The following is a 24325-nucleotide window of genomic DNA, read 5'->3' as shown; positions in this document are numbered from 1 at the left end:
TTTTGTCTTTGGAGTCAGACCGTCTGGGTTCAAACTCCAGCCTCTAACAAGCTGTGTGATGCTGGGCAGCTTGTTTAATTCTCTGTGCCTCACACACCACCACTGGGATACGGTTCAATGTCTACTTTGATGGGGTGTGAGGACTCAACGAGTCCACATGGGTAAGCTTTTCTCTTACTGCACATTCAGTCAGGGTTAGACATCGTGTGTGGTGTGGGTTGTCCACTATCTGCAGAGGAAGTTGACCTCTCTTTGGCCACCCCAGGCTGTGCTGATACCCTCATGCCCGAGGGAGCAGTTCCCCTCTGTCTCTCTGCAGGCCCCTGGCCTAATGTTTGGGAATTGGAGCCAAGATTGAGCACTGAGGTCCAAGAAAAACGCGATCTGGCTAGAAAAAAAAGCACACCGAGTTTCTGACAAATGCCCCTGATAATTTTTGGTGTGGCATGAGCCATCCAGCTCTCCCTCCTCCTTCCTCACCCCTTTCCACCCCCCGGAGGCCCAAGTTGCCTGGTTCTTTGTGGACCAGAGGAAAATGAGGAGGATGAAATTGATCCAGATAATTGCTTTTTTTTTTTTTTTTAACATTTTCAATCATTTAAAACCCATTTTACCATATTATAGAAAAATCAGAAAGTAGAACAAAGAGAAGTAAATCCTTATTCTTACTGCCATAACCCATGTTACTAAAATGCTGGTGTGTTAGTCAGGCCTTGTGGTGCAAGTCTGTAATCCCAGCATTTGGGAAGCTGAGGTAGGAAGATTGAGAGTTCAAGGCCTGTCTGAGGGCTACATAATTAGATCCTTTTTCTACATACATACATACATACATACATACATAAATGCTGGCATGTTGACCTTGAGTCTTTCAGCATCTTATATTTTTGGCAGTATTTAAGCTCTGATGTACATTTCACCTCTTGTCCATATCTTCTCCCCTCCGTGCTGTTATTGCTCAAGCATTGCCCTGTTGGTGGCCTTCAGAAGAGTCTGCACTGTGGGAGGGCTCAGTGTGGGCCTCCAGGGAAGGCTGTCTTGCATGGAGGCAGGCTGGGCCAGGCTTGGGCTTGGGAGGCTGTGTCTGTCCAGGAGAGATGCTAACTGCCCTTTCTCTGCTCTTCCACAGGTGGCTGCCCCCTGTGTTCCTCCATCTAGCCATGAACTGGTGGTGAGTGACAGCCCCTGCCTTCCCCTGCTGGCCCCTCCTGCAGCCCCACAGCAGCAGCTCGCTTTGGACCTAAGGGGGTTGGTGGTCTGGGTGTTGGGCAGGTAGGAGGGTGGAGAAGGGTCGCCATCCCTGGGCTGAAGTGGATGGGGAGGAAGTGAGTCATGATATGCCTTTGGATGAAGAGGCAAGGCCTGTTCTTTAAGTCTGGAGACTAAAAACCCATAAAAGGCCATCTCGTGTGTCTCGCAGCCTGGCCAGGTGCCTGTTATCCCAGGCAGGGCTTAGAGGACCAGGGCATGCTGTGCGACTCCTTCCACCCGCCTAGTCCTGGGTTAAGTGCCTTTCAGATGGACGCAGGAGATGGATGGTGTGATCCAGCATCCAATCACCTGGCCATTTCCCACATCCAGGTGACCTTCTGTTCCACCCCAGCCTCCTTGGCTTGACTCTGCTTTTCTGCTTTTGCCATCCTCCCCTTCTCTCCCATGACATCAGTCTTCCAGAACATCCCGGACAGGGGCAGGACCCCTGTGAAGTGTGGGCTGTGGAGAAGGCTAGGCTCCAGACTGATCCCATCTGGCTGATGGGGAGCCTTGGCAGTGCTTCCTGCCTCCCATTCCTCCCCTTACCCTGCACAGGTCCCCCTTTCCTCTCACTGTTGGAGGCAGGCAAACCTTTGGGGGCCTCTGGGAGCCTCTGGGGGAGGAATCTGTGAGCATTCATGAGTGTGTATGCATGGTGGTAGAGGGGTTTCACAGAGGGACGCCAGGAGGGCACAGCTCAGTGGGCTGGTGAGGGGTGCCTGAGATGGTGCTGATGTTGGGTGGAGTCTGAGGGTAGGGGCAAGAGTGTCACCAGACAGTTGTTGGTGTCCTATGCACCAGTGTGATCACTTGCTCAACCCATACATGGGATGCACAGTCAGGCCACCTTATCTCCCTCTTCTCTAACACCCATTTGCCGTGTGACCATAGGTTGGTCTCTCCTCTTCCTTTCTGGGCCTTGGGTTCCCTCTCTGTACAAGAAAAGGCCTGACCAGGTGCGCCAAGGCCACCTTAGTGCTGAGATTGTTCTCTGCCCTCTCTGTCCATTCGGGATAGTAATGGAGTGAAATCAAGAGCACAGATGTGCTTGGCCCTCAGCTAACAGGTGTGCTCAGGGCTGTGTCCCAGTGCTCTGCACCCTGGCCAGGCCCAGCCAGTGTTTACCTTCTCTGCAGAGGTCCCTCCTCCCCTGCTCACTGGGGTCAGACTCCTCGGGCCTCAGCTGTGGAGTGTTAGTTGCACAAAGCCTAGCCAAGAGTCATGTGGCAACAGTGGGGTAAGGGACTGGGTGCTGCACGGTGTGGGGGGAGGTTAGAGTAGCTTGGCTTGGAATGGCCAGAGAGAAATCTCTCTGGGATCACAGACGGACACCACGGGAGCATGTATCTTTTGTCATTCTGGCTGAACTTGCACCTTGTGGCTGAGAATGGAATGTCCTTGGCTGATCAGAGAAGTGGAGGGTCCAGGGTTTAGGGACCACCAGGCAGAGGCCACATATCTGACTGTTGGAGTCTGTGAGCTTTGTTTATAGAAGGCAAGGTCACAGGTCAGGACAAAAGGGAATAGGTTGGCATTCCAGCTGAAGGATTGCAGTTAGAAACAGAAAGGCTCTTGCCCACCCCTCTGTTGGAGGTGGGGAGGTTTTGATGTGTCCCACCTGCACAGGGAGCTCTGCTCCTCTGCTCCTCTAGGAGTTTGGACAAGTCAGCTGGTGGTGGAATGGCAGGGCCAGCTGGTTGTGACTGTGCTCCCAAAGTTTGCTCCACTGAGTCAGGCGGGACTTGCCTCCCCAGCAGTAAACAGCCAGCAGGTCCCACTCCCTTTCTCTGCATCCCTGCTCCCCCTATGTTCAGTTGGGTTATCTTGAACACACTGTCTAATCTCTCTGATCCTCACTTTCCCTTCTTTAGAATGGGCACTAGTAAGCGTGTCAAAAGACTAAAATGAGCAAATCAGTCCACTTTGTATTCAAAAGCCTCCGAGGACCACTACCTATCTTACTCAGAACAAAAGCCTACATTCTCCCTCTGCAACAGGTTTTCTTTATTATGTCATCTCCTTCTGGAGGCCCTCTCCCTTGCTGCCTCCTTCCCTTCCTCTCTCCCTCTGTTCAGTTACCTACCTTCTTACTGATCTTTGAACATACCAGGCACAATGCTGCCTCAGGGTCTTTGCACTTGCGGTTCCTGCTGCCTATTCCACACAAGTGTCAGCATCCCCCTCCCCAAGGAACCCTATCTCCCTTCTCTTTACTCCTTAGCACTTGTCACCTCTGTTGCACTGTGCAATTAATTCACCTTTACCTTGCTTAAGGGGTTCTGCCCATATCTCCTCCAGGACAAGGGACTTTTATGTTGGGCTTGTGGCTGTCCCCACTGTCTTGCCCACAGGTGCTCATGTTTCCTGGCTGGAAGGAAGGCATCCAGCCAGATGCCTGGGCAGATGAATTTTGCTGTAAGTAGGGCTGCTGTGGTTTGTGGTCCCTGCTGCCTGGTGCAGCTGTGGAAGGCTCTGCGGGCTGGGGTCTGCAGCAGGCAGCTGCCTTCCTTCAGCTGGGACCTCTGTTGCTTGTCCCCTGGGGAGTGGGAAAGTAGCCCAGGGGAAAGTTTGGCTTCCTACTGGGAGCACTTAGCACCTGTTTCCTCACTGCGGCACACAAGGCAAGTGCTTTGAGCAGGTTCACAAGAGAGAGGAAGGGCGGGTTTGTATTTTTCCTTCCTTTTCCATCCACTGCCTGCCCTTCAGCCTCTGCAGGGCTGGTCTCCAGCCTCCCCGCCCCCTCCCTACTCCCTCCCATACCCTGTCTGTCCTGTTTGCCTGTGGTGTTTTCTCCCTGTGTCAATTTAACTTTAGCTTCCCCTTGCTGTCTCACTAACCTTGCTTAAATCCCACTCCCCTGGGTTTCATATCCTCACTCTTGACCTAGAATCTGTCCAGCGCCAGGCCCTGCTGGCCAAACACATTTTCTAGCCTGTGCCCAGGCCAGCCAGGGCCAAGTGGCTTAATCTTCAACCTGTGTTTTCATCTTACTCAACAAATGTTGTCTGAGGGATTAGGGAGAAGGGTCCTAGGGTCATCCCCTCCTGGGGGGCAGTAAGGGCTTGCTTACTGTGGACACTCCAGGTCCTTGGAAAGAGCTGATGTAGCTTTTCTCAGTTTCTAAAAAATAAGAGTCAAAGGAATTTCCCGATGGTGGTAGCCAAATGGAGTGGCCACCAAGGTCACCTGGATACCGTGCCCTTCTGCACACATAGCCTGGCACCCAGGACACCAGGAAGGGGGGAGAAACAGCATATAGCCGCTTCCCTCTGCTCAGGCCAGCCCCATGGTGGGGGCTGTGGCTTGGAAGTAGGGGTGGGAAATAGCAGGGTGGGAGAGGAGGGGAACGGGAGAATGTACCAGCAGACTATTTCACCCACATCCATAAAATAGCAGTCTCCCCGGCCATCCGAGGTTTAGTTTCTTAGGTTTCAGTTACCCAAAGTCAACCAAGGTCTGAAAACATTAAATGAAAAATTCCAGAAATAAACAATTTAAAAGTTTCAAATTGTGTGCCATTTTGTAGGCATCTGTAGGATGATGAAGTCTCTTTATGTTTGATTCTGTCCTGCTAGGGGCGTGAGTCCTTCCTATTTCCAGTGTATCCAAGCTGTATAAGCTACCTGCCTGTTAATACTCAGCAGCTGACTCGATGATCAGATTGACTGTCATGGTGTCACAGTGCTTGTGGTCAAGTAGTCCTCATTTGACTTAATAGTGGCCCCAGGGCACAGAATGTGAATATGCCAAAGGGAAACCATGAAGTACCTTCCTTTAAGTGAAAAGGTGACACTTCTCCAGGTATCAGTAGGATCCAGCACTAGCTGGTCTTGGAACTGTCCCTCATCGTAGGGGACTACTGTGAGAACAACGGTGAGATGTTAGCCCTTTAGGGAACTTTGTTCTGGAAGCTTTACAGAGCCCAGCACCCAGCAGTGCCAGAACTCCATCAGGAGCAAGCCCCAGGTACCCTGGGAGAAATAGCTGCTCTGCTTTATCCCCAGCGTTGCTGATGAGGAAACGAGGCCAAAGGCCTAGAGCTATTAAAAGGGAGTGGGATTTCCACTCAGTAGTCTGGCACCGGAGGTCACCCTCCTAACCACTAATCTGTCACTGTCACTTGCATAGCACCTGTAGCTGTCAAAGCACTTTCCATGACTGATGAGCCGTTGGGGATCTGGGCGACTTTTGTGGAGGCCTGGACAATCTGAGCTCATTCTGAAGGCAGGAGGAGCCCATCATGTAGTGGACAATCTGGGGCTCAGGAAAGCTGGGTGACTTGCCCAGGGTTGCACAGCTAGCAGCAGCAGGTGCTTTTTTGTGGTGCTTGCTCCTGATGGAGTCCTGGTGTTGCTGGATGCTGGGCTTCTCTTGGTCTCTCCTTCCAAATAGCTAGTGTCTCTGGACATTGAAGAAGGCTCTGTCCATCTGTCTAACTATCCAGCCATCCTGCCAGCAAATGTCTCAGCACTGTGGTGTGCCAGCCACTGCTCTGCACACAGGAGCTGCACTGAGCTACAACCCAGCCCTGCAGCGTTTTTCCTGTCTGAATTGCCCTGGCTTCTGTTTTAAGGCCCTAAGGTTTTAAGATGGCTTTCCCAAGGTCCACCAGTGTTGGATCAGGGACACAGAAGGCACCAGGATGCCTCAGGAAAGAAGAGAAGCCTGTGATGAGAAAGAAGAGAAGCCGATCTGAGAGAGCTCAGATCGCTCAGCCCCGCACTGCGATTTGCTCTCCATCAAGAGAAAATGGAGCCATGCCAGGATCGAGCAGACCAGAGGAGGAGCACCCTGAAGCACCGTGAGGGCATGTCCTGCCCAGAGAATTCCCAGAGTGGGGAGGGAGCCTGGGCATCCCAGTTTGTCCAACCTCTAGGGTTGCTTGGTCCAGAGAGGGAGGCTGGGAGATGGATCATCCAAATGGACTTGATTTCTCATGTGCTCCAGAGTGGAACCTAGCAGGGAGAGGTTGTTGTAAAAAAAGGGAGATTTGGGTGTAACCCCCACTGGGTCTGGGGGTTGATGTCTGGCATTGGAACCCCTGCTCACTGACACCTGTTGGTCATGGGGCACAGTGCTAATGCCCTGGGAGGTCTTAGGCTCCCTCAGGGCCTACTCTTAGCCTGGGCTGGGAAAGAACCTGGTCCTTGGAGGCTGGAGGTCAAGGCCTCTGTGAATGTATGGAGCATCTTTCCTTGAACCATCATGAGCAGAGGCTCAAGTAGATACTGGGTCCTGCCCTTGGGGGAACCTGCAGTTCAGTGGGGAGGAGAAAGAGAGGTACACCATGGGAATTAATTAGTGCCCAACTTTGTGCCATGGGGTTCAGGGAAAGAAACAGTCCTCATGGGCTGAGATGCTTTGGCAAGTTGGCCTCCTGTTGCAGGGCCGGTTTAAGATTTGAGCAAATAAAAGAGAGGAGGGAAGTGGGAGGGAGGTATTCAAGAGTGGAACTTGAGGGCTAGATCTTAGTACTAATGAACCTGACGGAGGGCTGGGCAAATACTATGTAAATGTCTTGGCCAGTCTGCTCTTGCAAGGGGAAGAACAGGTTGGGTGATCTTTTGTGTCACCTAGGCCTGAACACCCCTTGGTGGCCTTGGCTGGACAGTTGGGGAGTGGTGTGAGGGTGGGGTGGCGGTGGGAATGAGCTCTGTCTTCATGCTGGATGGGCAGCAGCCCTATAAGCAAGCAGAGGCTGAGGCAGGGACTTGACCACTGGAGGGGAAGTGGCCAGCCACGGAGGAGTCTACATGCCAGGCTAGGAAACTTGAACTTGATGTGCTAAGCGTTAAGGGCTATTATGGGTCCTTGAGCGGGGAAGTGACCCAAAGCAGGGCTTTAGAGCTGGAGTCTGCTGCCAGCTTTGAGTGGCTCTGCCACCCAGGGAGGGACTGAGGAAGATGCCTACCAGCTTACCATGGGCTGCAGAGCCTCTGAGGAAGGATGGCCAGAGAGGCATGGGGGAAGAACCAGAGAAGCACAGCCTCCCAGTGCCTGCCCAGTGAGGGAAGAGAGTCACATCTGGGGAGGCACAGCAAGAGGGGGTGTGAGATGCCCAGGCTCAGTCAGGGTTTGGGTGCTGGGCCTCTGGGGGTGAACTGGGGAAGGGACTGAGGACAGCAGTGGGCTCACCCAGGCCCTGTCCTGGAGGGTTTGGGAAGTCAGACATCTTTCTACTTAATCACATCAAACCTGTTCTTTTCCTCTGGTGGCCTCAGCCTGTCTAGTTGAAGACGGTCTTAGGTGTTAGCTTCCCCTGCCATCCTGATCCGGCCCTGCCCTACCTGCCCAATGCCTCCCTTGGCCCCCAGGCCTTCTGTGCCCATCCCCATTGGTTCCCATTTCTTCAGGGTAGAATGAGGCAAGGACACGGGTTTGCTCGGAAGGTGCCAGAAGAGGATCACAGTTGTCCTTCTCTGTCTTTTGTGACCATGACACTGGGTGATGGCTCAGGAGACACAGAGCACCAAGAAATGGGCCTCTTCTCTCTGCTGTTGCCTGGTTGTTGTTATTGTTACCGTCCATAGCCCGCTCTCACCCGGAGCCAATACGCGTGGCCTCACCTCCAAAGCACCATCACAGTGCCACTTGCCATGCTTCCTCTGCTAAGTGCCCCATAAATGCTGTTCCCTGTCCTCCCTCTGCTTTCAGCCCCCTCTCTCTATCCACTTATGGTTCTATTTTGGGAACAAGTGAGTCTGGTATAACTTTCCCTGGATCCTGGGTCTGAGGCCATTCCAGCCCCCTACCCCCCACCGGCTCCCAGCTCCCAGCTCCTTCACCTCTTGATAGGTAGCACTGAGTGACCTCACAGTTCATCACCATGGCAGTACATGTGATGTCACAGGGTCTTTTTGGCCCAAAACCTGCCTGGATTCCAGGCCTCCCCTGGGGCAGGAGTAGGGAGAACTGGCTGGGTGAAGGGGGAGGGCATGAGGAATTCTGGACGGAATGTTCTTCTGGAGGCTGAGTGCACATTCTGTGCACCCCGCCCCCCCCAGCTCTGGGCTTAGGCTCGGGCACCCCCATCCCCCAGCCTTTTCCTTCCTCCAAAATAGCAGCCCACATACATATTTTTTCCCCCCAGCCTGCCCTCCCTGCAGGCCCCTAACTGTCCTACTACGTGAACCCCGAACGCCGCCTCCTTGGTGCACATGGCAGGGATTGTCAGTGCATGCATGGAGAGGGCATGCATGTCTTTTTTTTTGGGAAATAAATGAAGAGGGGGTGTGCAGCTTTCCTTATCTACCCTGTGGTTCACAACCCCTCACATTCAGGAAGTTCTCTCTGTTTGATCTCCACCTTTCCTACTGCAGCCCACTTCCTGCTCTCCCTATGGAAGTGCAATGAAGTCTCTTTCAACTGAGCCCTGAAACCCAGGGGCTGCTCAGAAAGCATGGGTTCCTAACAGGAGTGAGAGGGACTGAGAAAGATGGTGGCCAGAAATAGGAGGATGTCAGTGGCAAACCCAAACTCCAGCTCTCCTGTGACTGGCTAAGTAGCCCTGGGCAAGTCATGGAGGCTGCCTCACCTGTGAGATGGGCTAAGGCCACCTCCCAGAGTGGTTATGAGGCTTAGAATCAGCAAAACAAGGAGTCCTCAGCTCTGTCCCAGGAACTTTCATAAGCATTGCTGTTCTTGCTTTAAGAAATTAATTGTGCCTCCAGACCAGGGTCAGAACTAGGGGAGGCAAGGGAGGCAGTTAGGGTGCAAGGTGCGAGGTGCAGTTCTCCAGATAGGACAGGTACAATCTCAGAACCTGAGGGATGCCTCCCTAAATTTCCTGCCTAAGCTTCTCACCCTAGTCCCACCTTGCTGTACACTACTGGTTTGAGACACTAGGACAGAGCAGTACATGAAGGGCGGGGCTTTGTTTTAAAATAGTGCATGTCCAAACTCAGCCATGTGCTCCCAAGCGGACCCCGAAATGGACTGCCTAGAGGCAGGGGTTCTGGAAGATCCTGCCTTCCATGGTCTTCAAGTTAGCTGCCCTCACTTGGGAGAGCCTAGTGTCTGTAAGCTGCAGGTTTGGTCCTGGAAATAGGCAAGGGGTGGGGCCAGAGGGATGGTGTCGCTGTGTTTGGGCTCCATTTATATGCAGCCTTGGTAAAATGCAGCTGATCTTGAGGTGTTGGCCGACCCTGCCTGCAGGTTGGCTGGGGGACCAGGGAGAAGGGTAGTGAGGTGAGCCTGGCAGTGGGCTCTGTAAACCTGGGAGCAGCCCCGCTCCTGCCATGACCCTCGCCATGAGATGCTGGATGGGTCTTCACTCTCTGTACCTCAGTTTCCCATCTATGAAGCAGAGAGAGGGAAGAGATGATGTCCCAAGGCCCTTGCAGAGCTGATGCTCTGAGTAGCACGCAGGATGCTATGTGTCTGTGTGTGTGGGGGGTAGGTGGAGTGCGGAAGGGTCCTGGCCCAAAACTAAGTCAAGGAGTTGAGTGCAGTGGCTCACGTCTGTAATCCTAGTTACTCAGGAGGCAGAGATTGGGAGGATCACTGTTCAAGGCCAGCCAGTGCAAAAAGTTAGCAAGACCCCAATTCATATAAGGTGGGCATGGTGCTATGTGCCTGTGATCCCAGTTACACAAGAGGTAGGACAGTCGAGGTCAGAGGTCAGCCCAGCCGAAAACCATGAGGCCCTACCCGAAAAATAACTAAAGCAAAAAAGGAATGGGTGCATGTCTTAAGTGGTAGAGCACCTACCTAACAAGCACAAGGCCCTGAGTTCAAATCCTAGTACCACCAAGAAAAAAGATGAGGGGCTTCAGTTCTGGGGCTTGAGGTGCCTGCCATACTGTCAGTGAATGCTGAGCACTGTCAGGTGCCAGGGAAGAGAGGAAGCATGGCTTATTCACCCCACAGACATTTCTTGAGGGCCTACCGTGTGCCAGGCACTGTTGTAGGTTCCTGGAGAGAGGGGAACTCCTGTTTTAGTGGGAGAGGCGGACTCTAAATGTGATTAGTAAGAAAAATATATAGTGTGTTGGAGAGTGATGCTTTCTAAGAAGAAAAATAAACCAGGGAAGGGTAAAATGTGTATGCGCGTGCGTGCACGTGTGCACTTAACAGCTGAAAGTACGGTGACAGTCAGGGCCCGGTGGGTCTTTGCCAGCCATCTTAGAGGTCTGGGGCTGCTACTCATGAGAGCACAGCCCTTGCTGACCTGGGAGCTTCCCGATGGCTCTGTCCTCCCTTTGGGCCCAGGATGGAGCAGCTATATCCTACGCCCTGCCCTCCTGTTCCCAGTCCCTTGCCCTGTTCATTCTCAGCAGCCCCGGGGCTGGCAGTGTTGAGAAACAGAACCAGGACTTCAATCCTGGGAGACTTGGGGCAGGGGGTGGGGTGGGGTGGCTAGGCATGCTGGACTGGATTTGCAAACACTGCAGGGCAGCTTGGGGTGTTTGGGTTGGGAGGCCTTTTTGGAAATTTTTAGCTCCTCAGACAGCATGTGGATCAGTAAGTTGAGGGCATCTGACTGCTGGCACGTGTCACCCTATGGCTGGCCTCCAGCTGGCAAGGGGAAGGGGTGGGGGCAAAGAGGATGGCGCTCAGATGATCGCTGGCAGGAAGAGAACATTTCTCTTGCTCTGCTGAGGCCTGTGGTTTCTAATATTGACGCCTGCTCCCTTGTCTGCCTGTGCCAGATCCAGGAGGGTGGGCAGAGGGTCAAGGTGGGGCAGGGTGGCCCTTGGGGCATGAGTGGCGCCCCCAAGGGTGAGCCAACATATTCTGGGAGCTTCCTGGCTAGGAGCTATTCTAGGGTGTTCTGTGTGTGACTGACTTGGAAGCTCTGGGTGGGGCCCAGGCACTGGGGACCAGCCTTCCGGGTGGTCTCCAGAGTGGGACCTCCAGCTCACCCACTGCTGATCCATTTCTGACCATTCTAAGGAGACCATGGGCCCTCACTGTCACCGAGGGTTATGGAGTTGGTTGTGTGGGTCTGCATTTTGTTCCTAGGGAGGTTCTATTTGTGAAAAGTCCCTGGCGTCTGCCTTCTGGAACCCGCCTCTTTCCCTGTAGTACCTAGGAGACCAGAGTGGCTCAGAGAGAGGCACTTGGTGGTCCTGGCCAGCTTGAGGGCTCCTTGTGAACATGACAGACCTTGAATAAGAAGAGGAAGACTGGCGGTCATGGGGGCTGGGGTTGGGTGAGGTAGGGGCTGACATGGTTGTGCAGGACCAATGGCTGGTCCCTAGTAGAGGGATGTGTGGGGTTGAGTTGTTTCAGAGGGATGAGGGTCAGCTTGTCTGGAGCAGCTACTGCCCCAGCAGGGAGCCCTGGGCATTTCCCTGTGGGTCTAGTGGCCTGGAGTTCAGGAGTGGGATGCTGGGAGATGTGTGGCTGTTGTACCTTGTCCCTCCTGTGTGCCTGGGCCCCATCCTCCATCTACCTCCCAAGCTGCCCCTGCCCTGACCTGCTAGAAAGTGTCATCCCCTGAAGAGAAGGTTTGGCTCAGCCGGGCAGGAGGAGTGGACTCACTAGGACATTTCTGGAAGGGGCTATACTGCATTCCTTCATTTCCCTATCTTCAGGGTTCTGAGATGAGGCCAGAGGCAGGCATTCTTGTTCTGAGGCTTGCTGTCTTTTGCCCTGCACACATCCTTGCAATTTTTTGTTTTTGGTGGTCCTTGGGTTTGAACTTGAGGCCTTGCACTTTCTAGGTAGGAGCTCTACCACTAGAGCCACTCCTCCAGCCCATTTTGCTTTGTTTTCCTATAGGGCCTCTCACTTTTTGTCCAGGCTGATCTTTTTTTTTCTTTTTCTGTACTGGAGTTTGAACTGAGGGCCTTAAACTTGAGCCACGCCACCAGCCCTATTTTTGTGAAGGATTTTTTTGAGATGGGGTCTTATGAACTATTTGTCTGGGCTGGCTTCGAACCACGATCCTCCTGATCTCTGCCTCCTGAGTAGCTAGGATTATAGGTGGGAGCCACCAGCACCCGGCCAGGCTGATTTTGACCATGACCTTTCTATCACTGCTACCTCCTGAGTAGGATTATAGATGGTATGCCTACCTTGCCTACCTTGGTTTGTTGAGATGGGGGTCCAATAACATTTTGTCTGTGCTGGCCTCAGCTCATGACCTTTTGGATGTCTACCTCCCAAGTGGTTGGAATTACAGGTGTAAGCCACCTTGCTTGCCCTTTCTTTATCCTTTACAGTCATGCGTGTGTCCTTCTGCCTGAGCCAAGGGCTCCTTCACTGAGTTGCAGATGGAACAGACAGTGGTTAGGAGGTGAGCCTGGAATCAGAAGTGTCTCTTCCTCCTATGGGGGCCCAGGGAGGCCACTTTCCAGAATGCCTTTCTGTCGGCCTGGGCTGAGGAAGAATGGCTCTGGGGTGGTCAATTGACAGGTGCTTACTGATGGACCACCATCAATCATGGCCCCTAGTGTGAGGGAGTAAAAATGTTCCTTTAGATATGTTTTGGATGAAGGTAGACTAAGAATCTCAAATAAAACAATGGTTAGGTCATAGTAAGTGGCACAGGCAGTGAGGCCACTGGGATTTCAGAGCCCCATTCGCAGGGTGGTTAGGGAGGGCTTCATGGAGGAGGAGGTCCTCCACTTAGTAAAGAGAGGAAATCATTCTGCAAGGCAATGCCAGGGTGTGGGACTGAGCAAGGGGAGACTGGGTTTGAAGGAGCAGAACTTTGTGTGCACCATCCAGGGTGGGGGGTCTGCAGATCTCCCCGGAGAAGTCGGCAGGCTCCTACCTGGGGAACCAGTACTCTGGGTTGCTCACTTAGCTTCGTAGCTGTACACTGGGGCTAAAAGGCCACAGGTCTCTACCCCCCTGGCTTCTTGTCATGGATAAAGACACAACCGGCTCGTGGGAGCAAGAGGCACGCGTATCGTTGTTCCTTGTTCCGTTTTGAGGGGTTGGTGACTGTGTAGGTCAGAGGCCCACAACTGGGCACCTAGTTTATAGAACTGGATGGTTTTGCAACCTCTGCCTCTCCAGCTTGGAGCCAGCCAGCTGATGTCTGAGTTTTGGGTCGGTGTTACCGTCCTTGCCTTAGGAGGCCATCACAACCATCAGTTCTGGGAGCGAGCTAGCATGGGGACATTTGCCCGAGCCTCACACAGTCTTCTCCCTTTGTCCACAGCCCATCACCACTGAGAAGGCTCCGAAGAATGTAGTGGACGTGGTGAGTGACATCAGGTTGGCGGGGCACAGCCTGGGCATGAGTGAGGAGGTCAGGAAGTCGAGGGTTGGATTTGAAGGAAAATGAATGAGGTAGCCAGGGACATCCTTCTGGGATTTGGAGAACTTGGGGGGTGGGTAGCAGGGGTGCTGGTGACCTTGGAGCCGGCATCTGGCTGTCCCTGTGTGTCTAGACATAGCTGTGGGGAGCTAGGCAGGCAGAGAGGGAGAATCCAGTGGATCAACATGGACTTTTAAAATTAAATCTGCAGAATGTGGGAAAGCCAGACATACCTTTCCAGACAGACCCTTCTGGCTGAGCAGAGAAAGCCAGTTTCCTCATGATGGGGTGGAAGAGGAGGGTAGAAACATGGGTAGCTCTGCAATGAGGAAATCGAGGCTGACCAGTGAGAGGCATCTCCCACCACGGGCCGGCAGGACGGCATGCTGAGATCAAACCCAGACTCTGCCAGGGATGGGACTAGTAGTGTCTCCCACAGGTTCTGGTGAGACACATATGAGAGGGTTTACCAGCTCTGAGGGGTGTTTAGTAGACAAAGAAATGTTCAAGTAATGCAGGTTTCCTCCCGGGCCCTTCTGAAAACCGCCTCACCCTCCACCGCTGACACTCAGCATATGGAAGACCCCGTGCCCTTGACTGTTTTATTTGACTCCTCTCTGCCTCTCTTCTGCCTACAGGGAGAAGGAGCCTCCCGGGGTGGAAACTCTCGGAAAAGCCTGGAGGAGGATGTAAGCATGGGGAGAGGAAGGGAAGCTGTGCTGGGCCCCTGGTTTGCAGGGGGAATGGGTGGGAGGTGGGCACCCCTCAGGCTGCTCTTGTGTGGGTCCCCTTTCTGGAAAGGTGGGCCTGGCTGGATCAGCTGGTAGGGCTGGGAGGAGAGCAGGCCTGTTGGTTCACCAGCTCACAGACTGGGCCTTAGCCTTGGCCTTGGCCCTGGCCCGTGTCTAGGCTGTGTCCAGAGCTCACGTGTCCCTGACACGGAGGTGGGATGGGGAGGGGGCAAGAGCACAGCTGAGAGTCTGGCTTGGTGATGAGCATCTTGGGAAGGATGGAGGAAGTAGGTAAACCACAGTGGTAGGGATGAAGGCGGAGAAGAGCACCCCTGGGCTCTTAGGGGTAACTAGACCTCAGGGCCATTGTCAGGCTGCTTCCTTGGAGCCAGGAGTCCTTGGAAAGTGGAGAACCTGTGTGGCTTTAATGCCACTGATTAAGGAGGATGCTGGAAGAGGGGCTGGCTGTCCCCCTAGGCTCTTCCTGTCTTGTGTTTTTTTTTTGGGGTGGGGGAGGGAGGAGTCCCTAAATGGAGGGAGCTGAGGGAAGATCCCAGCTCTCCCAGAACCCTCCTCTGAGCCTTATTTGTGGCTGGCTTGTCTCTACATGTGGGGCCAACCCTCACAAAGGTGGCCCCTAGTTTCCTCCCTGCCTCCCTGATGTGCCCCCAAGCTGGCCGATCCATTCTCACCACCCGTCTGCAGAGGAGCAGGGAGTGGTTTTGGCGGTTGGCACAGGGGGAGCTGTTGATGGCATGAGGCTGTATCATCTGACAGCTGCCTGACCCGCCTCGGGGAGGGCCCTGTAGGGAGGTGCCGGGGAGCGGGGTTGTAGCTCCTGTGGGCACCCACTGTCACTGCTGGTCACCCTGGGTGCCCAAATGCTCAGCCCTGAGGATCGGAGTTGTCCGAGGGGCACACAGCCTCTCGAGCTGTCAGGGAAGGCGCTGGTGAAGGTATGAGTGGTTCCTGTGGGCGTGGGCATGCATACCCAGGAGGTGCTCAGGTTTGTGAGGTTTCTGAGCTGGAGTGAGGGGAAACTAATTTTTACCTCCTACTGCTACTGCTACTATCCTACTACTGAGGATAAACTAGCAATAAGGTTCTCAAAACTTATAATTTGTGATTAATAAATGTTAGCTGTTCCTATTACTGGTATCTCAATTAAATGATAGGAGTGGGGTTGGGTGTTTTTAGATCTTCATGACACCTGTGTATGGCAGATGACACCATTTTACAGAGGAGGAAACAGACTTGAGCAACTCCACGAATGTCACTCAGTTCCTTCCTGCGACAACACCTGTCTGGGTCAGGTTTTGTCCAGGACTCCTAACCCTTGGTCAGGAGGGTGGTAGCTTGTGAACCATGCCTTAGAACGATGATGGTCTGGACACATTTAGAAGCCATGTCCTAGAGTTACTGCTAGGGTTGCACAAGAGAGAGTGAGGTTAGACTTCATGAAGAACTGTTGACCAAGAGGGCATGCGTGGCTTTGGTCCTACAAAGAAAGCGGTAGCCATTTAACTGTATTGAGGGCTTTGTGTTTTATTTTTTGGAAGAAAGTTTTGCTGATCTGGAGTGAATGTGTCTGTGTGTCAGGGCGGGTAAGGGTGGTGTCTGTCTGGGCATGGGAGGAAGGACAAAATGGGTCTACTTAGTCTGGCTGAAGGTGGGTGTGGAAGATAAGCGTTTGAGAAGCTTCTAGAATAGCAACAGAGGAAGCCCAACTGTAAGGCTCCCAGACACCTGTCCCGGGTTGGACGATGGCAGGGCGAAGTTGGTGGGGCTCCCTGTAGTCCCCCCTGGGAAGGAGAGCTCGTGTGCAAGGCAGCCTGGGTGCAGCCTGGCCTGCCGTTGTGACAATGGGCCTGTTGAGAAGCTGTTTTCTTGCCTCTGGCCTGTGGCCCAACACTCACAGCGCAGGAAGAGCTGTTTTCCTCCGACAGGGTTGGTGTGGAGTGGAGTTTGTGCATGGTGTGCTCTGTTGCACTTTGTTTTGGAAAAATCCAGGCTGGTGGGCAGGAAGGAGAGAGGAAGGGGTGTGGCTGCAGGGGCTGGGTCTGAGGGGGTGGCTGCAGCCCCCAAGGAGACGCAGGAATGGGGATGGGCCCCTGATGTAGGTCCGCCATCTCTGGCTGGCTGACTTGACCCCTGTGTTCACTCACAGACCTTCCTCTCCTTTGGGCTCAGGAAACAGCCTTTTTTATTGGTCCAGAGGTATTTTGTTTGGCCTGTGGACCTCAAAGGAAGACAGCCCTCTTCCCACAGGGGTGTCACTGTAAGCCAGCCCCACCCAGGCCTGAGGTTCCCACTCTTGCTGAGGTGGGGGAGAAGGCAGAAAATAATGGAGCCTGGGGTCATAGACCTTGAACCATCTAGAAGTGTCTGAGTGATGATTAGCTCCTGCCTGGAATGAGGACCAAGGCAAAAAATTGTCAGCTGAGTCTGCAGCAGGAAGGATGAGGGTTAGATACCAAGAAGGACTTCCTGACAGTGAGAAAACTATGATGCTGTTTTAGGGGAGGCTGTGGAATCTCCTTTCATGGTGCCTTTTCAGCAAAGGAGAGATGTATTTGGAAATGAAGATAAGGGAGAGAGAGTTCTTTTTGGTGCCTAAGGAGTTGCATCAAAAGTTCTATTATTGGTCTGTGACTTAGGAGGGGCTAGGAGGAAGTTTTAAAGCCACATGAGTGAAGAGCTTTGCGATCCCCAGAGGTAAAGAACAGGGTTGCGGGGACTCTATAAGTGAAGTAGCTTTACAGATGGGTAAAAGAGCCTGGGCTGCTGTGTCTACCACTGGGACCATTCCTGAGTATCCTCACGGCAGAATGTAAGCTTTCTGAGGTTGAGGACTTCACTTTCTCTGCTCCTTGGTACCTAGAATGTGACCTGGCACACAGCTGGGCCTCAGTGAACGTTTATCCAGAGAGGGAATGCCCACTGTGATAGGTGTCGTGGAGCTGACCCGAGGCCTCGACTTATTGCCCTCCTGTCGAGTGCCTACCTGATGACACATGCTTCCGAAGGTGTCATCTGTGAGGCCACCTTGGTTCGCTGCAGCATTGGGGGTGTGCTTGCTTCCACGCTGCTCTCCTTAGGCCCCTGTGTACACCACTCTCAGACGTGTCCCCATGCATATCTGCTCTCTGCCAGCAAGGGTCACATGCCCCCAAACTTTGCACAAAACAGGAAGCCCTGTCGGTTCGAGGGCAGCCCAGTGATTCATCATGGGGTGACAGTCCAGCTGTTGGTCTCCATCCTCTGGGGTGGGGCTGCTGTCCAGGGTAGCTTCCTCCCCCTGCCTCCCTGTCCCTGGCTGCCCAGTGGAGCAGAGCCGGCTGGGACCTTCCTTATCACCTCTGGAGGCGCACAGCCAGACTGTTTGAGCCAAGTTTTTATTTATCTTCCCCGGCTTTTTTGGGGCCAGGAGGCTGAGGAATGTGGAGTGTTGTAACGTTCGGAAGGGTGGGGGAGAAACGGGAGCCAGGGCTTTGGCCTTCTCCTCCTCGTGCCCTGTGCCTCTGGAGGTGCCCGCTCCCCTTTTGCTCCCCAGTTCCCTTGCCAAGTTCATTCCAGTCCATCCCCTGGTCTGCCTGTAGCTCCCTCGCCTGGATTCGTGCTTTTGGCCACACCTCAAGCCTTGGCTAAGTTGTGATTTCCAGTTGTTTGCAGCAGCTGCGGCAGCTTCCTCCAAAAGTGGCTTTGGATCAGCAGCAGATGGAACCCGAGGGGCTATTTATAGCAGGGTGGCCCTGGGGCCTGGCACTGGGCCCAGGGCCTGGGGAGAGTCCGGGGCTCCTCATCAATGCCCGGCAGAATGGGATGGATGAAGTGTTGGGTTTTGGCGTTCCTCTGGGTGGGTAGTTTTGGAACAGCCTGGTTTGGGGCTTGAAAACCAACCACAGTCACCCCCACCCCCACCCCCATACCAACTCGCCTGACTCATGCAACCCTGGGTCCTTGGGGCCAGAAGAGCTGCAAGACTGAGAAACTTTCCACCCCAGAGTCCCAGTTGGCTCCTTTCTCCTCACACTGCAGCTGAGCTGTTCAGAGCCCTTAGCAGCAGGCGGAGACTCTGGTCACAGCCCTCTCTGGGGTGGCTGATGGAGGGCCCTCCTCTAGGAGCTGCCCTGACTTTGGGCTCAGCAGGGAGCCAGGCCTCAGAGCTCCCCACCCTGCTTCTTAGGCACTGCAGGGCCAGCCAAAGGTCTGTGGTCAAGCCCAGGTTGGAGTGCAAATCCTGGTGGGTCATCAGCTTCCCAAGGACTTAGGGGTGAGTCACCTGTGCCTCAATGTCTCCCCTCCCTGGCAGACTGTGGTCTTGCCTCTTCCAGGTGGTGGCTGCCACTAGGTGATCAGGGCAGGTGGGTTTCTGGGAGACACAGAGGTATTTGGAAGGCGTCCAAAGACTCAGGGGGTTCATATGGGTCTGGAATCCAGAAAAATCAGACTGGACATCTAGACCCTGTGGCATGTGAGGTGGGTGGCAGGATGGGGAGCTGCAGAGGCAATGGGGGCAGGGTTTTGATTTTCTGTAGGGGTGGGTGGTTGTTAAGTACCCTCTTGGTAACTTCCCTTTTAGTAGCACTTGATCTAATAGCAACAACCAAAGCCACAGCTGTCATTTATCGAGTACCAGGCGTGAAGTAGAGTGTGTCATATGCCTAGTTCCTTTCCATCCCCACACTGGCCTGGAGGTTTGTCCCATCTCATGAGGGACATTTCTCAAGGTGCAGAGGATTAAGTCCCCAGCAAGGCTGCCTGGGCAGGATGCTGGAGCCCAGAGCCTAGTGTCCGTGGGGCTCTGAGCCTGTGCTTTCACTGCTGGGCCCCCCTGCTGCCCTGGGAAGTTTGAGGCACCAAACTTGGAGCCATTGCCTAATTTTGTACAGTCAACAGTCCTGGGAACTGAAGTGGGTGAGATGGGGTAACGGACATAGGGTCCTCAGAAGCTTGGCCCACTACCATAGCCCTTGACTCAGTTCAGAGTGACATGCCCTGCTGTTCTGTCTCAAAACATTCTTTAAAAAGTTATTTTTGTTAGCACATATTAATGTTACAAAGTGAGGGGTTGCATTATATTTCTATAATGCGTGTAATATGCTTTGATCGTATTTACCCTTCATTATTCTTTCTTATCTCCCTCCCCCAACCTTCTCTCTCTTGGGGATTGCAGATTGTAAAAAATGGGTCTCATTATGACCTTTTCGTATGTGCACACAATGTACTTAGGTCATATTCTCCTCTTTTTTCCTCTCAAAAGTTTTGATTTGAATGACTGGAGGTTGTGGTTTTTGAGAAGGGGAGAGGAGTGGGGGGCAACAGGTTCGGAGGTGGACCTGGGACTGTCACTCTCGTCTTCCCTATCACATGCTCAGTTGCGGTCTGTGTTCTACACTTGGGATTACTATTGCAACCATCCAGTGAGAGGAAAATGGGGTTCCAGTGATTCAGTGACTGTTACTGGGATGTGTCCTTAGTGTTGACGGGACTAGCCCAGATTGGGGGGGGGGGGCGGTGTTTCTTGGCATTGGGGATTTCTTCCTTCTGTCCCTCTGGGCCTTGCAGAAAGTCGGGCATACTCATATAGGCATTGTCTGCCTTGGGCCTTGGGCTGCTGTGTGGCTGGTGTCAGGCTGTCAGGGCTTGAATGCTGACAGAGGATGAGATGAGACTGTGTGGCTGACTACTCTTGTGGACAGCTCTCTACTGCGCTGCCTGTCCCCTCATAACGCTGTGTCTCTCTTTCCCAGAGCTCCACGAGGGTCGCCCTGAGTGTCCAGCCTCAACCACAGCCCATCAGGTATGCCTGGCCTGCAGGAGTGTGGGGAGGAGGTACAGGCAGTGGGGTCCTAGGGGGTGTTCTTTTTGAGTCCTGCCCCTGGGTTCCAAGACTGAAGCCACGGAGCCATAGCCAGAGGGAGAGGGTAGATGGCCCTTGGCAGCTGTCACATAAACTTTAAATGCTAAGTCGGACCTTGAGCTGGATTCTTAATTTACCTGCATGAGCTCATCAGTCCTTGTAACAGCACTGTGAAGTATGAGGTACATACATTGGCAGATGAGATGACTTGTTAAAGGTCCCCCAACCACCCAGAGGCGGCACTTGGGACTGACTGACATCAAACCTGTGCTTGCTGTCATTTTTTGAAGACAGGGTTTCTGTGTTGGATGTTGCTCATAAAAAGAAGTTTCTCCAAGTGGGGAGTGGGATGCTCAGAGGCTGTGTGCCTGTTTTGCCTGTGTCCCAGTTCTGTGGCTTGGGCCCCCTCCCATTCTTTTTTTTTTTTCAGGTCAAGATTAGTTTATTCTTTTACTTCTAAGGTTTATTTGAAGAGAAAGTAATTTTTTTTTTTTGGGCTATATGGGGTTTGAACTCAGGGCCTTAGGCTTGCAAGACTGCCACTCTACTACTTGAGCCATACCCCAGCCCCCCCCCCTCCCATTCTGACTGACCTTCACTTCCTGAGGCTCCTGTGATGAGTCACAATGTCAGCCTTGGTGGGTGGCTGAAGACATAGACTGTGATCGCTCTTTACAGGACCTTTCTGTCTTTTGCAGCTGGGAACAGACTTGGGATGGGTGGGTGGAAGGTGCAATGCAGATCTTGTCCAGCTGGTGGCACTGTTCTGCCTTCCCATCCTTCCTGGTAGGTCAGTGCCCAGGACAAGTCTGACTCTTATGTGTCACCACAATATTCCCTGCTGGAAAGATAGGCACTGAGTCTATATGTTTTTTGATAGTACAGTCCCTTTCTTGGAGCCAGGACAGAGGGACTCTGGAGGGTAGAGAAGGGGCTGCTCCACGTTAGCCAGGATCCCTGCCTTTTAATTCACATTTTGGAGGTATATGTGCATTTGGCTTCTTGTCCCAGGCTGGCCAGGATGGGCAGTGGCCTGATATCGGAGCTCCATCCCAATGGCTGCCGTGGGTTTTCTGTAGGACAAGGAGTGGCCAGGACTCAGGTCCAGTTGAAACTGGACTGCTTTCCCTTGGCCCCTGGTCCCTGCTACTACTCAGTCCCCTGTAATCCCACTGGGTAGAAGCCACAGGTCATCTTTGGCTACCCCCTCTCCATGCCCATCTGAACACCTGGGCCTGAGCCCACATCAGCCCTGGTGGAGATCTGGGTTCTGGGCTTCTCTGTGTTGCAGCTTGTACTCAACAGTGCCAGAGGCACCGTCACGTTTAAACCCACCACCAGTCTCGACCTTATGCCACTGCAGTGGAGGCTTAGCAAAATGTAATGAGACTTTTGCCTACCTTTGACTGAGAGGGAAGCAAGTTGAGGGGGAGGTAGCTTAGTGGTAGAATGCTTGCTTAGCATGCACAAGACCCTGGGTTCTATCCCTAGCACTGCAAAAGTAAAACAAACAACCAAAAAACAAACAAAGAAATCATCTGAGGGGGATTCAAGATGCTAGGAGGTGGTGCTAGTTTGACATGGTGTAAGGGTGGGAGGGTGAAGTGTCCCTTCCAGAAGCTACATATGGGCTAACCTAGTGGGCATCCTGTACCTTTCTCCTGGGAGAAAAGCCAGGAGATATATAGAGATGTGAGAGTCCTTGGCTTCCCCAACCCAGCTGCCCAGTCTGGAGGATGACCACCTTTCTGAGAAGCCAACTGGCACCACTAACACAGTAGCAAAGATTCATTGGCCTTAGGTTTCCTGAGCCTCTTGGAAACAGGGAGGCCATGGCCAAGAAGCAGCTTTATTAGGTGGCGGATGCAGCCAGAGGTGGGGAGAGAGCTCAGGAGCAAAGGTCCGAGTCATCCTGAGCTGGGGAAAGCTGGTTTGGCTTACCTTGAGCCTGGGTGAGCATGTCACCCGAGTTGCCCCTTCTCCTGAGAGGCCTCCCGGCTGGCCTCTCAGAGCTGGAGAGCAAGGGTGATGGCAGAAGACTCTCCTCCAGGATGTGGGGAGCACCAGCTTGGCCTCTTCTTCCTCTTCTGGATCTTTCTGGAGACTTCTGCCTGGCCAGGCAGCCATAGTGTTTTGGAGACAGGCTGGGTTCATTGGTTTCTGACCAGGCAGGCCCTGGCTCTGACACAGGTTGATGGAAATGTCGATGTATGTCTTCGTCATTTGTCTCTGATATGGTCTCAGGTCCCCACTGGCCTTTGCTTAGCTTGCTGTGTCTGGTGCTGTCAGGGGGAGCCTCTGGCCTTGGCCCTGGGATAAGGATCAGACAAGCTCATTGGCTGGATGTGGGGATCACACCTTGTGTGTTGGGATATATAGATCTCTGAGGTTCATCCTGGGGGCTAGATTCTGATTTGGACCCTCTTTGCCCACTGTCTTCCTAGAAACATGAGTGTGAGCCGGACCATGGAGGACAGCTGTGAGCTGGACCTGGTGTACATCACAGAGAGGATCATTGCTGTGTCCTTCCCTAGCACAGCCAATGAGGAGAACTTCCGGAGCAACCTCCGAGAGGTGGCCCAGATGCTCAAGTCCAAACATGGAGGCAGCTACCTGGTGAGGATGGGGTGGCTCACCTTTTGATCCTATGCTTTTCTGCCCTTCCACCTGCTCATCTCCTCTTCCCTGTCCTTGTTTATCCCTGAGCATCTTGTGAGTCCGAGTTCTCACTCCCTCCCCAGACTGAGTCAATTCTAAGGAGAACACCACAGCCAGAGTGCAACATCTGGAACCATGTGGGGTGTGTGTGTGTACCAGGAGAAGAGAATAGTATCTCAAGTTCATGTTACTGAGTGTTTACTATAAACCAGGCCCCATTCTAACTGCGTTCACCTTTCTGACAGCCCTGGAAGCAGGCACTAGATAGGGCAGAAGTGTGGTTATTGGCTAAGTCTATACGCTCTGGGTGGCAGAGCTGGTATTTGTATCTCTGAGAAGTTTTAGAACAGGGTTGTGGGCACCTACATCTTCGGGGATTTTGTGGCTGGCCCAGAAGAGCCAGTTACCTGACACCTGTGGGTGAAGGTCTCCTCTAATGCAGGGAGGGTGACCTGCCTCTGGCCCTGGAGGAGGGCTCAGGTCCACTTTGTAGGGACCCATGGGCTCAATGCCCCCTCTAGTGCCCAGAGGGAGTTTGAACAGAGCTGAGCTGGAAGAGGGTATATATGTGTGTATCCCAGAGCTCCTGAAACTCATGGCTTAAAATGACAGAACTGTACTGTGTCATAGATCTGGAGGCCGGGAGCCTGAAATCAAGGCATTGGCAGGGTGTTGGTGTCTGGAGGCCCTAGCAGGGAGACTCCTCCCTTGCCTCTTCTGGGCTTCAGGTGGCTTCTGGCACTCCTGGGGACTCCTTGCTTGTAGTGATGTCACCGTTCTCTGCCTCTGCATGTGGCTTTTTTTCTCCCTGTGTCTGTCTGTGTATCTGCTTCTCTTATTATAAGGACATCAGACATTGAATTTAGGACACCCCACACCCAGGGCAATCTCATTTAAGATCATTAACTGCTTACAAAGGTCTTATTTCTAAATATAATCACATTCTAAAGTGGACATGAATTTTGGGAGACAGTATTTATTTAACTCACTGTAGAAACCCATCCATCAGCTGTTTTGGAGCAGTGTTAAGAGTCTGGCTTTAAACATCCAAAAGTGCTGAGTTCAAATTCCAGCTCTGCCCACTGACCATATGATGTTAGCCCCTTAGCTGATCTAAGCCTTTGTCTTCCCACCTGTAAAGCAGGTCTGGTGACACTCTTGACCTCTCCTGGTGGAGATGTGAAGTCTTCAGCACGGGACTGGCAGGCAGTAGATGCTCATTGAGTGGTAGCCATTGTTAATGTAATATGGTATGTTCCTTGTGGGGTGCAGGACTGGACAAGAAGCCCGAGATCCTCCCTGACTCCAGGAGCACGGCATTCTGTGGGTCTCTGTGCTGTCAATTCCAGGCAGGAATTCTTCTGCCAGGAGCCTACACAGTGGGCTTGGTATTTTCCCAGAAGTGTGTGGAGGCAGAGAAATCTGCACACCCCTTTGGAGGGGAGAGAGGAACGGCAGAGACTTAGACCTTCCATGGGGAGCATGTGCTGGGAAGGTGTCAAGGTCTGAGAAGGCCCACCCAGGATGCTTTGTGCCCTCTGATGGAGGGTGTCTGGGAGTCAATGTGAGAATGCAAACCAGAGATGGCCACACGCTGTCACTCAGCAC

At 53.1% G+C, this 24325-nt stretch overlaps 1 protein-coding gene across 13 annotated transcripts in view; it reads left to right on the top strand.

Annotated features, from left to right (window-relative positions):
- Positions 1-24325, top strand: part of Tns1 (tensin 1) — a 212877-nt gene that overhangs the window by 103574 nt on the left and 84978 nt on the right. For 10 of the 13 annotated variants that reach the window (XM_074071696.1, XM_074071695.1, XM_074071683.1 and 7 more), the window contains 5 exons: positions 1127-1168; positions 13367-13408; positions 14104-14154; positions 19950-19999; positions 22504-22675. In XM_074071696.1, coding sequence (XP_073927797.1) covers positions 1127-1168; positions 13367-13408; positions 14104-14154; positions 19950-19999; positions 22504-22675 — 357 coding nt within the window. Of the gene's footprint in view, positions 1-1126; positions 1169-12443; positions 12494-13366; positions 13409-14103; positions 14155-14260; positions 15153-15221; positions 18470-19949; positions 20000-22503; positions 22676-24325 lie in introns of those variants that run through there. The other 3 variants (XM_074071693.1, XM_074071691.1, XM_074071694.1) reach the window with 3 other exon arrangements.

Source organism: Castor canadensis, chromosome 4 (genome assembly GCF_047511655.1).
Source record: "Castor canadensis chromosome 4, mCasCan1.hap1v2, whole genome shotgun sequence".
Lineage (NCBI taxonomy): Eukaryota > Metazoa > Chordata > Mammalia > Rodentia > Castoridae > Castor > Castor canadensis.
The sequence above is the reverse complement of the archived record's forward strand: the minus strand, read 5'-3'. Positions and strand labels throughout refer to the sequence as shown.